The sequence below is a fragment of the Pelobates fuscus genome, chromosome 5 (genome assembly GCF_036172605.1).
Source record: "Pelobates fuscus isolate aPelFus1 chromosome 5, aPelFus1.pri, whole genome shotgun sequence".
Classification (NCBI taxonomy): domain Eukaryota; kingdom Metazoa; phylum Chordata; class Amphibia; order Anura; family Pelobatidae; genus Pelobates; species Pelobates fuscus.
The window spans coordinates 133,358,636-133,372,785 of NC_086321.1; the positions used below are offsets into that span (position 1 = coordinate 133,358,636).

The 14,150-nt window shown below is 38.4% G+C and overlaps 1 protein-coding gene across 1 annotated transcript in view; it reads left to right on the forward strand.

Moving 5' to 3' along the window:
- The window catches only part of AACS (acetoacetyl-CoA synthetase), an 82,659-nt gene that overhangs the window by 30,905 nt on the left and 37,604 nt on the right, over nucleotides 1-14,150 (forward strand). Inside the window, exons 6-7 of the mRNA XM_063454336.1 lie at nucleotides 10,909-11,023; nucleotides 13,421-13,502. Coding sequence (XP_063310406.1) covers nucleotides 10,909-11,023; nucleotides 13,421-13,502 — 197 coding nt within the window. The remainder of the gene's footprint in view (nucleotides 1-10,908; nucleotides 11,024-13,420; nucleotides 13,503-14,150) is intronic.

Sequence of the window (14,150 nt, forward strand, 5' to 3'; positions counted from 1 at the left end):
TATGCCCTCTTGAGACACTTGTTGGGGTATCCTTTGGACCTGAACATCTGACGCAATTCCTTTGCTTTTATCTTAAAGTCATCTGTATCTGAGCAATTGCGTCTTAGGCGCAGGTATTGGCCAATTGGGATCCCCTTTTTCTGTTGAATTGGGTGGTGACTTTTCCAATTCAGCAAACTGTTAGTTGCTGTGCTCTTCCTGAACAAGTTTGTTTTTATCCTGCCTTGTTGATCTGGGGATACAAAAAGATCTAAAAAACTTAATGAGGGAGTGCCGATTTCGGCAGTGAATCTAAGATTAAGATCATTGATATTGAGATCTTGCACGAATTGGAGGAACTGATCCCCTGACCCAGTCCAGATGATTATAATATCGTCAATATACCTTTTCCAAAGGTGAATATACTGGGTCAGGGGATTCTTAGGAGGAGATGAAAACACAACTTGTTCCTCCCACCAACCCAGGTGCAGGTTGGCATATGAGGGTGCACACGACGTCCCCATAGCAGTCCCCTGCACCTGGTGGTAAAACACCCCATCAAAAAGGAAAAAATTGTGGGTTAGCACGAATTTCAAAAGATTCAATGCAAGATCTGTATGTTTGTCCAGATGTGCACCTCTCTTCCTCAGGAAGTATTCTGTATGTTTGATGCCTAGAGGATGTGGGATAGAGCTGTAAAGGGACTCAACGTCCAAGCTACAGATTAGGGAGTTGGTTGGTAGTTGAACCTGAGTCAGGACTGATAGCGTCTGCTTGGTATCCCTCAGATAAGATGGGAGTTTAATTACCAAAGGTTTCAGGACATGATCCAAATATATGCTCACATTTTGAGTCATGTTGTCATTTCCTGAGACGATGGGTCTACCTGTTAGTACTTTATACAGTTTATGGATTTTGGGTAAACTGTAAAAAGTGGAGATACGGGGACTACCAATGGTCATATAATTGAATTCATCTTTCGAAATAACATTGTCATGAAGGCCTTGTGTCAAGATATTTTTTAGTTTACCTAAAAATATTTGAGTAGGATCTTGTTTTAAGATTTTATAAGTAGTCTGATCTTCAAGAATCCGTTTGTTCATCTCGACATAATTTGAGGTGTCCATGATGACAATATTGCCTCCTTTATCAGAGGGTTTGATTGTTATTGCCTGATTCTCTTGTAAAACCTTCAGAGCCCTGTACTCCCTTGCAGTTAGATTGGAGTTGGGTTTGTAACTTATTTCACTCGGGGCGATCTTCTCAATCTCATCACATACGAGTTCCACAAAAGTTTCAACATATTTTGAGTCTCCTAGTCTGGGACAGAAACGGCTTTTATTCCTCAGAGTTGTTTGAGGATATTTAGCTAATTCGGTCGTATCATTCTCTTCTAGTAATTCAGCTAAAATCATAGTTAAACGGTAGTCCCTAAGTTCCAGACCTAAATTTTTGGCTTTTTTCTCTTCGTTTAAGAGATAGTTCTTATGCAGAATACGTTTTCGGGCAAACAAATGGATATCCTTAACCCAGACAAACTTATCGAAACGTGGTATAGGGATATAGGACAGGCCTTTCGCCAATAAATCCAGTTCTGGTGGAGTTGGAGTATAACTGGATAAATTGACGATTTGTCTGTCCCTCAGTACCGGTTCCTCCTGTTGTATGGTCTTTTGGGTCTCGGTCTCAGAAAGGGGCGATTTTCCCCCTGCGTGTTCTCTAAAAAAGTGACTCCTTTTTTAAGGATCCCCCTGTTGCTGTCACTAGAGGTAGAGGGGGTCACTGTTAGATCTGTCTCGGATTCACTGGACTCATATTCTGAGGTTGAAATCTGATCACTATCGACCCTTCTTTTTTTATTAGTATTGAACCTTTTGTACACATTACCCGTCTTAAAATCCCTATGGTCTCTTAGGAACTTTTGATGTTTTCTTTGTTTTATTATGGACTGATATTTTTCTAGATTAGTTTGCAATTTACTTTCGTTGGGAGCAAATGCTGGGTCTGTTTTGAGTTGTTGGATTTTATCTACTTCACTCTCGATCTTTTTTTCAATTTCTATTAATTTTTTACTCTCAAATTTACAAATGATTTGCATAAATCGTGCCGAACATTGGCTTGCTGCTTCTTCCCACTCTTTTGTAAATTCCTCTTCATCTATATGTGAACTGGGGGTTGTTGGGATTCTAAGTCCCCTTGGTATTAAGCTTTTTTTTAAATAATTCTCCAAGGAGGCTATCTCCCAACTTGTCCTGATTTGTTGTTTATATAGATGTGTAAGAGAATTAAAGCCTGCTGTCAGGGTATAATTTGAATCGTCTGGTTGGAAATCAGATTCGGAGAAAATTAATTCTGCGTCTTGGCACCATTTAGTGGCGTTTGGTTTATTTGCTAGGAAACCTGCCATTAGTTTGTTATTTAGAGTGAAAGCCTCTCTTCTGACCAAAGGTGGGTCTTGAACCCGTGTAGGTTTAGATAGGAGTACTATGTATTGGATCCCGTCGTCCCTAATCAACAAACTGTTGAGTTGGGGACCGGGATGTGGGGTCAGGGCGGTGGTACCAGTTCCACCTAAAGTATGGGCTTGAACCCTTGTAATTACGTATGATATGCAAAGAAATATGTAGATTGGATAGTTCCCCTCTAAACAAGGATAAGGGGAAACTCCCAATCAGACTGGTATTTGGAAAAGAACACTAGTTGTACAAAATATATACCTTGGGTGTGTACCAAAAAGAGGTAAGAAAAGGTATTTATAGGGAAAGCATAGTGACACTGGATAAATATGTATCCTGGCCTAAACAGTGATACACTGTAACTTTATTGAAAAAACTGTAGAGAGGATACAATATAACCATGTCCAAGAAATTATGTGCATGCAACATAATTATAATGGCCACAACAGTGAGTGCAGCCACACATGTTATGAACTGGTATCTGCGTAGGCACAGGTAAGTCCCATGACCTTCCATACCAACAATAGTTTGGGCGCAACCAAGAATCTTGATATAGAGGGATGAGGAGAGATGGAGTTTAAAAAAAACATATATTACTTCAATGGAGGGAGGTGGGAGGAAATAACCAAAATATATATAGCTTTCTCTATCATTCATAAGCCTGTGTAGTGTGCACCAAACCGTTCCTGAAAGAAAATTGTAAATCTTTTTTTATTTAAGATACAGTGGATATTCTTTTACGGGCTTTTGTTTTTTTTCTTTTACTTAACCTATGCGCCATGAAGCTATGAATCCTGTTTAATTTTTTCCACATCCATATATCGGGTTTATATTTACTATGTAAATAAATGTTAGAGGTGTGCAATCAGAATACGGGAAGGAAGCCAATGTCAATACATTTGCCATATACAGATATTCTGTGTATTTTAAAGAGATAATAACTTTCCTTTATTGATGCAAATGTTGGTTAAAATGATTGCACTTTTGGATAACCTTTTTAAATAAAGTTACAAAAAAAAATCATGTTTAAACATATTTTAAAAATATAAAATCATTTTAAAAGTTTATCCAAAAAATATTAAATTGAGGCGATAGTTTGGATAAATTTGTATCTTATTAGTGGATACCTTTTTATCTCGGTATGAAGCATATGGGAATGTCTTCCTGTTTGCTACATTCTGTAGAAGAAGCCCTTTGGTGGTACCAGGCAAACTTGGTAGAGGGGGCCTAGGAGTAGATAGCAACATACCCTCTCCTGTTTACAAAAAAAAAAATATTCTCATTGTGATTTCAGAGATAGACTGCCACCTCCTGGCTGAGAAGTGGTAATGTTACCAGCATACTCCATGAGCCTTTTAAGCCGTGCGAGAGCTCTGAATGTAAAATAACTTGTATTTTAACAGTGTTTCAAGTTCGCAAAATGGGTAATCAGTCTATTCGGGAACAGAGATGATTGTGGTGAAAAAGCAAAATGATCACTTTATATTGTGGATGGATGGGGAACGAGTTAAACAGACATAGCTTCATGATACTATAAGAAGGAGTAGAGAATTAGAGCCAGGTTTATGTCAGAGCAGAGAGTTTTTTTTTGTTTTTTTTTAAAGGAAGGCTTGTATAATGGACTTCAGATATTTATACAGCATAAAAAAAAAAATATATATATTAAACACATTTTTCTTTTTTGCACATCTTTAGCTATGTAAAAGTTACTGGTTTTATATTTTTGTCTAATTTTTTATTTAGTTCCCAGTTAAAGCCTATGAATAAATGTAAGCTCAGAGACCATACTTTTGTACGGCTTTCTTACGGCCTTCCTTAGATATGTATGTCCTGTTCCATACTGGCCATCTTAAATGTCCCCAACCTTGATCAAGTCATTTGTAACTTTAGAGTTTTTTTTTTTAATATTTCTTCAGTACTATCAAGCCTTTATATTGGAATGTCCTCTCAATAACAAAACATGTATTTATAATGTGTACATCTCAAACTGGCTTATTATGGGCTGTGTACACAGCTTTTGACAGCATTTAGGTAGCGGTTGGAATAACCTTAGGTAATACAGCTTTGGGACATGATGGACATATCACAAGCATATTTCCAATCTGAGGAATTGGTATTTGGTCTTTAAGGATAATGTTAAAAGAATACCATAGTCCGCAAAACCACTTTAGCTTAATTAAGCAGTTTTTTTAGTAGATCATGCTTCTGTAGTGTACCTGCTCAATTCACTGCAATTTAGGAGTTAAATCACTGTTGTTTCTATTTATGTAGCCCTAGCCACACCTCCCCTGGCTGTGACTCACATGTGAAAAAAATGGTTTCATTTTCAATCCGATCCTAAACATACTTTAGTAGTTTTTATCTCCTTCTCTGCAAACCGAACTTTAATCACACAAATGAGGCTCCTGCAGGCTGTAGCAAGTTACTAACAAAGCATGAGATAATTTATTGCACAGTCTGTTTAATTTAGAATTAATTAAGTTAAACATTTGATCTCTGTTTACAGGAAGTCACAAGCAGGGGTGTGTGACTAGGGCGCATAAACAGTGATTTAACTCCTAGAATTGAGCTGTGAGACTACATTATTATTATTATTTTATTTATATAGCTCCAGCAAATTCCGTAGCAGACATGATCTATACACCAAAACCACTTCGTTAAGCAAAACCTGTTTTGGTGCCTGTAGTTCCCATTTAATTAAAGAAAAGGCTCTGGTCTCTTACTGAGGAATATAGGATAAAGTAGTTTATGTTTCTAAAATTGTAAATAAAAAAAATGTTGGTTCCAACATTTGTCTGCTTGATTTCAATGAAAGTAGACAATTCTGCTAAATGTATACCATACTTGTTTAACACAGTTGTAAATATGAATAATCCTTTTGCTGAACATATCATTTGGTGGAAACTTACTAATCATATGATCCATCAGTGTTCCTTGTAAGATCTGGAGTTATCTCTGGAAATTTCTTAAGATTTATACATATAGGTACATTTAAATCTGCAGTTCTCCCAAGTTACCACCGGAGAGCAATACAATTCCATGGTACATTGACTTATGTATCACTTGGAAGGTCTTCTTCCTATTTAATTATTATTTTTTTTTATTATTATTCTTTAATACATTTCTTAAGGAAGTTTTTATTGAAAAGTCCATCTTCTGCTTATGTCCTTGTTCTTGGCTACTATCTAATAAAAAAATTCACATATTAAAATGAGAATACTGGTTTGTTCACCTATTTTGCCCACATTTGTTTTTTCATAGAGTGTAAGAAGTCCATAGAATATGTTCTGATTCCTTCCTGAAACTGTGATGCATTATTTAGGATAGCCACCCAAAAGTGATTTTGAACACTAGAGTTTAATTATGACTATTTAATTTGGTTATTTAACATTAACTCTCTCTGCCATCACATACAAATTCCTCTGCTACCTCTTGTCTCATACCCCCATTTCAACCTTTAGATTGTAAGCTCACGGGCAGGGCCATCTACCTGTTGTATCGGTCTGTTCTTATTGTGTTTGTCTTTTTCCCAATTGTTCAGTGCTGTGGAATTTGTTGGCGCTTTATAAATGCCAGTACTACTACTACTACTACTACTACTACTACTACTACTACTAATAATAATAATAATCTAAAATGTTTTACTTGCCTTACTTCACTGCTTGCACCAGTATCGCAGTGTTTGGTGGTTCTGGTGTCTAGAGTGTCCCATTAATTGGGTGCAATGAGCACGCTGTCATAATGAGATGGTCCAATGATAGGATTTTTCAGAATACAATTCTTACAGGGTTATTGTTACGGCTCCCGGCTCTTCTGCCGACGTGGCTGCACATAAAGTAGGTAGCCACACCGACAGATGTATCAGACTTACCTTGGTTGTGGCGGGCAGCTGCCTGGTCTCCCTGCGTCCGCTCCCCAGCGGGTGCGACATTCTTAGTAACGCTGGCCACTGCGGTTCAGATTTTCATAATAAACTTCCCTCTCCAACATCAAAGATGGCGCCAACGTGCGTGCGACATCACGTCATAGACGCACATGCACGTTTTAGGGTCAGAGGTCAGGGACAGTCTAAAGAGGGTTATTTAAACCCATATTACCTTTTTGTCAGTGCCCTGTCGTGGTTTCCACAAGCTGTTTATCTGAGAGTTTGTTCCTGATGTTTCTTCTGGTATCTGACTTTGTTTAGACTTCCCTGATTTCTGGTATCCCTTGACTTCTGGCTTTCCTCATCGTTGCGTTTCATTCTGTGTCCCTGACCTGGCAAGTATTTTGACTATTCTCTGGTACGTTAAAGGACCACTATAGGCACCCAGACCACTTCAGCTCAATGAAGTGGTCTGGGTGCCAGGTCCCTCTAGGGTTAACCCTGCAGCTGTAAACATAGCAGTTTCAGAGAAACTGCTATGTTTACATTTGGTTTAATCCAGCCTCTAGTGGCTGTCTCATTGACAGGCGCTTCTGCGCTTCTCACTGTGATTTTTCAGCGTCCATAGGAAAGCATTGAGAGCCCGGCGGGAGGGGGGCCATGAGGGTGGGGTGACCTATTAACACTATAGTGCCAGGAAAATGAGTTTGTTTTCCTGGCACTATAGTGGTCCTTTAAGTCTGGCCATTCTAAGGTCCGGTTATACGTTATCCTTAGTCCTAGGTGTGATACTATTCTGCGTGCTTGATCAACTATAATCCTGACAGTTATTCACTAAAACAAGAATTTAATTTTAAATTTAATTCAAAATAGCCAAGCCGGAAAAATTCTTAAGTTCAGCTACTCTGACCTTAATTTTAAAATTCACTTTAAATTCTCACTTGAGTAAATATCCCTATTAGAGTGAGCCTGGGTTTCCTCACTCTAGCGCACATTATGGATCTTGTCCTTGCAAGCTAAATGGAAGTCAATCAGTCAAGGAACACTTTATAAAAAAAATAATAAAAAAACAAACCCTTCCTCAACAATTTAGCAGATGAACCTCCAAATAAAAATATTCATGTAAATTATTTGGCGTATTTTCCTTGGAGCTATATGAAATCTTGGTTGCAATAGCCGCAACCACTGTAAGCCTTCCTCTTATTCCCTAGTACAGACTTTCTGTGACTGTCCAGTGAGGTGTGTTACCTACTCTACAATCCAAGTCTCCAAAATGTATTATCGATAACGAATAGACAAGGGAACTACAACTTTCAGGCCAAAATGCTGATTTTGCAATTAAGATATGGGTAAACATTTGCAGTTTCTTGGTAAATTCTTGTGAACCTAGAACCAAATTTAACCAAGTTTTTAGGTCAAAGTAGCTGATTCAGTTTACTGTTTACTGAATAAACCGCTTTGCATAATTCTCCACAGTTAAACGTTTAACAAATAAACCCTCTAGTACTCTCTGCAAGATAGAGAGCATGTTAGATAACACAATGTATTAGCCTATAGAGTTCTATATTACAGCAGTGGTGTCCAAGTTTTTTCTGCAGTGGGCCACTTTATCATTAATTTTGTGAGTGCAGGCCGCACTCATTTTTCACCGAGAGAAAATATCGCCTTTAAGCTGTGTAATGCATGTTAATACTGGGTTAATCTTGGCGCGCTTCTGTCTTCCTTCTGACCCTTGCGTATGACTTCATGCACAAGGTAGAGGAGGGATTTTGTACACTACACTTCAAATTTAACTGATACATGGAGCGCAGGCCCCCTCATTTCTCCTCAAAAAATGCATCTTCACATGTGTATCCATTAATCTTACTCTTGAATTTCTTATCCCCTCTTTTGAATGTCTTACCTCCTTTTAGTATATTTTATCCCCCATTTTTTCCCTACACGTCTCTTACTCGCCTCAGCCCTCTTGTGTGTCTCTTTTTACCCCAACTCTTTGTGTGTCTCTTATTTCACCTGTGTATGTGTTTGTTTTTCTTCCTACGTTTGTTTGTGGGCATCACTCTCCCCTCTCCCTGCCTTTTCTGTGTCTTTCTCTCCGTTCTGTGTCTCTTTTTCCCTTGCCTTTCCCTCTGTGTTTCTCTTTACCCCAGCTTCTCTATGTCTCTCATTCCCCCTAGCCCCTTCATGTGTCTCATTTCCCCCAGCCCCTTAATGTGTTTTATTCCCCTCAGTCTCTCCATGTGTCTCATTACCACCTCGCCCCTCCATCCCTCCATGTGTGTCATTACCCCCACACCCCTCCGTCCCTCCATGTGTGTCATTACCCCCACACCCCTCCGTCCCTCCATGTGTCTCATTATCCCATCACCCCTCCATGTGTCTCATACTCTCCCCCCTGTGCCAGCTCACCTCCCCTATGTAGCGTGACTGAGCTGCAGACCGTGGTAGAGGATCTCTTGTAACCTCTCCCCAGTCTGGCAGGATGCAGTTTGGCGCTCTCAGTGAGTACTTCCTGTCAGACTGGGTAGAGGATTCAGCAGCTCCTCTACCACGGGCCATGGCTCGCCCACGCTACGTTTGAGAGATACCTGTGCTGTTTGCTCCACTCCTTGCGGTCAAACGGATCCTTCCACATTTGTTTAAATACAAGGAATAATGCTGCAATAAATACAGTATTATTCCCTATATTTTGGCCATTTTAGCAAATCGTGATCTCACCCCTTAATACATTTTTTTTTAAATACCGGTAGTCTAGGCCACTTATTAGTGCTCAGTACTGTAAGATGTATACATTTTATCTAATGAGAAAATATAAATATCACAATATTGGTTACAATGTGGATTGGGAAGTGTACATAATTAAAATGACACACTAAAAATACATAGAATTTACAAGTCAGAGGAAAAGAAGGGGTAATCTTTAGGATGCTCTGTGTAACCTCTTTAACTTCATGGAATCCTAGATAGAGCTCCATGACATTTCCTAGATAAAGACATCCAGATCTGGAACTTTACATCTACAGATATACATTGGAATCTGTATTGAGTGAATGTTAATGAAAATGATTACCTCTGTCTTTGGCACATGACTGGAGAAATGTGGTCCTTGTTGCTGGTTTTTGTGTATAATCTCACATCCATTCTGTAGTGGACTCACTTACCCTATGTTTTCATGATTAAGCCATACAGTTGCTGACAGGAGCAGTAATGTTTACAAGGCGAAATTATTTGCTTAGCCACAATTATAAGCAGCCCATTTGTATAATGAACACTGATAGATGTCCATGCCAAATTTTGAGATTGAAGAAAACTTAAGTTGACTTCGGAACACTTGTTCTCTGTGGTTTGATTTGAAGCAGAATCTGAAGGAGTGCAGTGTTACTCTGTTACTGCTGAGTGCGGATGCAATTACAGACTCTATAAAGTAAGCTATCAAGAGTGTCAAAGAGAGTTACTATCTTTTTATCACCAACCTTGATAAATAAGGAAGTTTTACTTGGGTGAAATGTGCTGCAGAAGTGACAGAATACAACATGCTAGAGCAGCTGCTAGTTATTTTCCACATGATAGCAAATAAGAGAGGTGAACTTTTGAGCTGGATCCTCTTGAAATTAATGGGACCCATGTTGCTTGAGCAACTTGCTGTAGTTGCCAAAAAATAATGCTCACAGCCACATCATGCGGTAGACCTGGTTGTGTGCCAGATGCCTGTCGGTACTTCATTGAAATCTTGCGAGGATTACTAAAAAAAATATCTGTAGGGTTATTTATTAAAGGGGAATTAATGAATAATGTCCAGGTGGTAATGTTGAAAGACCTCTTTTTTTTTTTTAAATTTATTGCAAGTTTGTCATTTGTCCTAATATTTACAATTTCCGAGTCAATCCTTGACATATCTCAGTTTAGTAGCAACTTTATTAATCAAATTAAAAAGTGTAACATAAAAACAACAAAACATTTACACAACTAATAGATAACTTTCGGATAAATGTTTAAATTTGCCCTAAATATTTAAAGGAAAACTTTAAACATCTAAAACACTTTTTATTTTTTTCCTATTGTGCAAATTTTAATAGAAATTGGCACTGTTTAAAATTAAACTTCTTACAACCCTCTGGTTATCAATCAGACAGAGAGGGACATGGGGTTAGCAGTGTATTATGGGTATTATAACAGTGTAATCCCCACAGGCCGTCTAGGAATGGTGGTCCTGGAATTAGAGGCATCAGCTGAGGATATCTGGAACAGACCCCAAACTGTAGAAATATAAAGTTTATCATGATAAATTCTATATTTGCTTTATTAGGACATGTTGAATATTAAAATGAATCTTGTTGTGGCAGGTTTAATTTAAGTGACTGTTTCTCGTTAACGGTCAACCCAGCTCTTTTAACCCCTTAAGGACACATGACATGTGTGACACGTCATGATTCCCTTTTATTCCAGAAGTTTGGTCCTTAAGGGGTTAAAAAAATGTCTACATTTTTTTACATTTATTTTTTAATGCCAGAGAATTACATTGTGGCAGTGATCGTGAAGTGATGTAATTATCAAACTCCTCTATGTTTGTCTTCCCAATTGATTAAAATGCCTTTGTTCTCTCTGCAGGGTGTTCTGGACAGGTTTTCCCAAATTCAACCAAAGTTAATCTTCTCAGTTGAAGCTGTAGTTTACAATGGAAAGGAACATGCACACCTGGATAAGCTACAGAGTGTAGTGAAAGGTACACCGTGTGATTTTATTTATTTATTTTATTCCTCATTGCAAGTGTACAGTTTAGTTAAAGTTTCACTATAGGGTCAGGAACACACACATGTATTCCTGACCCTATAGTGACAACCCACCATTTAGGTGGCTTGCCCCCACCCCCTTAACCCACTCAGAATAGGTTAAAATTCACCGTACTTTCAGCTCTCCACAGGTCTGCTGGCGCTGGCCCCGCCCCCTTGGGGACATCATCAAAATTGCTGATGTTTAGCCAATTTAATGCTTTCCCACAGAGAAAGCATTGGATTGGCTAAAATCGGCAAGGGGGCGGGGCCAAACACCATTTTGGCCAATCAGCACCTCCTCATAGAGATGTATTTAATCAGTGCATCTTTATGAGGAAAATTCTGCGTCCCTATGCACAGCGTGGGGATGCTGAACGGCAGGGCTGCCTACTGTGCAGTCCTGAGCCAGGAAGCCCCTCCAGTGGCCATCTGCTTGGAGGTGTCCCTAGGGGTAATGTAAACACCAATGTAAACACTGCCTTTTCTTTGAAAAGGCAGTGTTTACATGAAAATGCCTGAAGGGAGCTATTCTACTTACCAGAACAACTACATTAAGCTGTAGTTGTTCTGGTGACTATAGTGTCCCTTTAATAAAAGTTCTACAGAATGGATGTAGTGCCATTAATCTAAAGGCATTCACGTTGTTAACATTGTAGTACTAATGGCTGTTCAGAATATATAAAGCCACCTGTTAACTTTTGATTTGCTCATAGTAAGGATTTATTGTAGTTTTAGTTCCCTTGTCCACTGTAGAAAAGTAACTGCTGGACTAAAAAGGGATACTTAGAATTAGTCACGTAAACCAACATATATGCTCCTCATCTAATGAATAAGAGAAACTTAGATATGTGGACCAGTCGGAGGTCAACCTGGGTGAGGTGCTGGATGGAGGAGATTGGGAGGATATCTGGGAGGCCCGTCCCAAATCTTGCATTTGACTCTCCAGTAACAATCCTGTAAAACATTATTCCACTGGTATAATACTCCTTTTAAGCTGTGTCGCATGGGTAGTTCTGTCACAGATACCTGCTGGCATCATTGAGGGGAGAGGGGTACATACATACACATGTAGTGGACTTACTCACATGCAATAGATTTCTGGACAGAGGAATGCTCACTGGTGTCCACAATTTTCTATAGGCACTTTGCCCTTAACCCCTTGGCTTTTCTGTTTTCTCGACCTATAGAGGGTATAATCACAAGGGAGCAGAGGCTCTTTAATATACTCAATTTGGGTGCATGTCATGCTGTGGCTCAGTCATGGTTGCAGGTTGGGGTCATTTTGAAGACTAAAGACACAAACCAGATGGACATATTGACAGCGTAGGTCAGAAACATTTGATTTATATTTAATAAGATTTGGTCACCATTTGAGTATTAACAAGGTCAGCAGAGTTGGCTGCTGAGATTCAAGTGGCTCCAATCCCCTGACCCTTGGCACTCTTCTATTTTTATTTTTTATCTTTTTATCTTATAGTATTGGGATTTACTTTTTTTGGTTTCTATTAATCCTGGAAGAAGTTTTACCCTCCATGTATATTGTAAATCAACAGGCTCTGGAGTATAATGCCCTCAATGATATTTATTGTAACACGTCACCTCTTAATACTGTGGTGCTCTATTGCCTTTACCTAATTAAAAGAGTAATAAAAAAGGGATACCCTGCAGGTTGGTAGGGATGGGCTGAAAGGATAAGTTAAAGGATGGCCCAATAAAAGAAAAACTAAAGGAAATTAAAAAATAATATCCAACATAACTAGCTGTAACCTAACCTGCACGTTGCACCAAGCCTACAAGATGCCTTGAGTGTCCTTTTTAAATGTACCTACTTACTTGGCTAGATATAATGTACTGTTTTTTTATTGCACCTATAGGAGTGCATTCACACACTAGTCCACAAGCATTTTTTAATTTTTAATTTGCTGTCTACTGTACAATACACTTGAACTTTCATTCCCATCAGCAACAAAGTAATTCAGGGAATTGGTACTACTCCAGTCATTCACGCTGTGGTAGAAGTGGATACTGAGTGGCTTGTCACTTCTCCGCTGAACATAGTTATTGGAAATGTGAATTCAGTTGGAGGATTGCAGCTATAGGGATCTGCAAATACACCATCAATATGCATCAAGGGAAACACTGTTGATGGCAAAATACATACATTTATTTGTGTAAATAAGGTAACTTTAGAGACATATTCTTTAATATGCTGAAATTATGATTTTTTATCTCTGATTTCTGAATAGAAAGAATTCTGCTGTTACTATAGATGTTACTATTCTGTATGTGTATTTTTTTTTATGACAACTAAACGGACTATTCAATACCACATCTCCTTTTTTCTGCAGGATTGCCCGACTTGAGAAAGGTAGTTGTGATTCCTTATGTACACCCAAAAGAAAAAATCGATATTTCCAAGATCCCGAATAGGTACGAGTTTTCTAAGTCTAGCCTTTTGCCATACCAATATATATCTGGCTGTAGAACTTGGACATTCTGTAAAACAGTGATTGGTTTTCTTTACACATTATTTTAAATACAATGGTATCCTTTAACCCCTTAAGGACACATGACATGTGTGACATGTCATGATTCCCTTTTATTCCAGAAGTTTGGTCCTTAAGGGGTTAAGGTGTTCATGGGGTTGCAGGGGAATCCTTTCCTTACACCATTTAATAAGTGGGATTTTTTTTCTTATGCACAAGCTGACTTCTAGAGATAAGTGCAATATGTGTTCATAGCAGGACGTTAGGATGTTAGTATGATATAGTGGAATATATCAATCTTGAACAATCTGAAGATTTAATTTGTTAGTAGCTTGGGAGTCAGTGATCATTTATTGTAGAGAATACAGGTATTCTGTCTTTAAGGGATCGGTATGCCTTAAAATATATATTTTTAACATTTTAGTGTCAACACTGTCCAGATATGGTGAAAATTGGCAACACTGTCCAAATTTAGTCAAAACTGGCAATATTTCCCCCTCTCCATATTATTTTTGAAAAAAATGTCTAGTTGATCATTTCCTTGAAACTTAGCACAAGGTTTCCGATATTGATGGTTTAATGCAATAATACA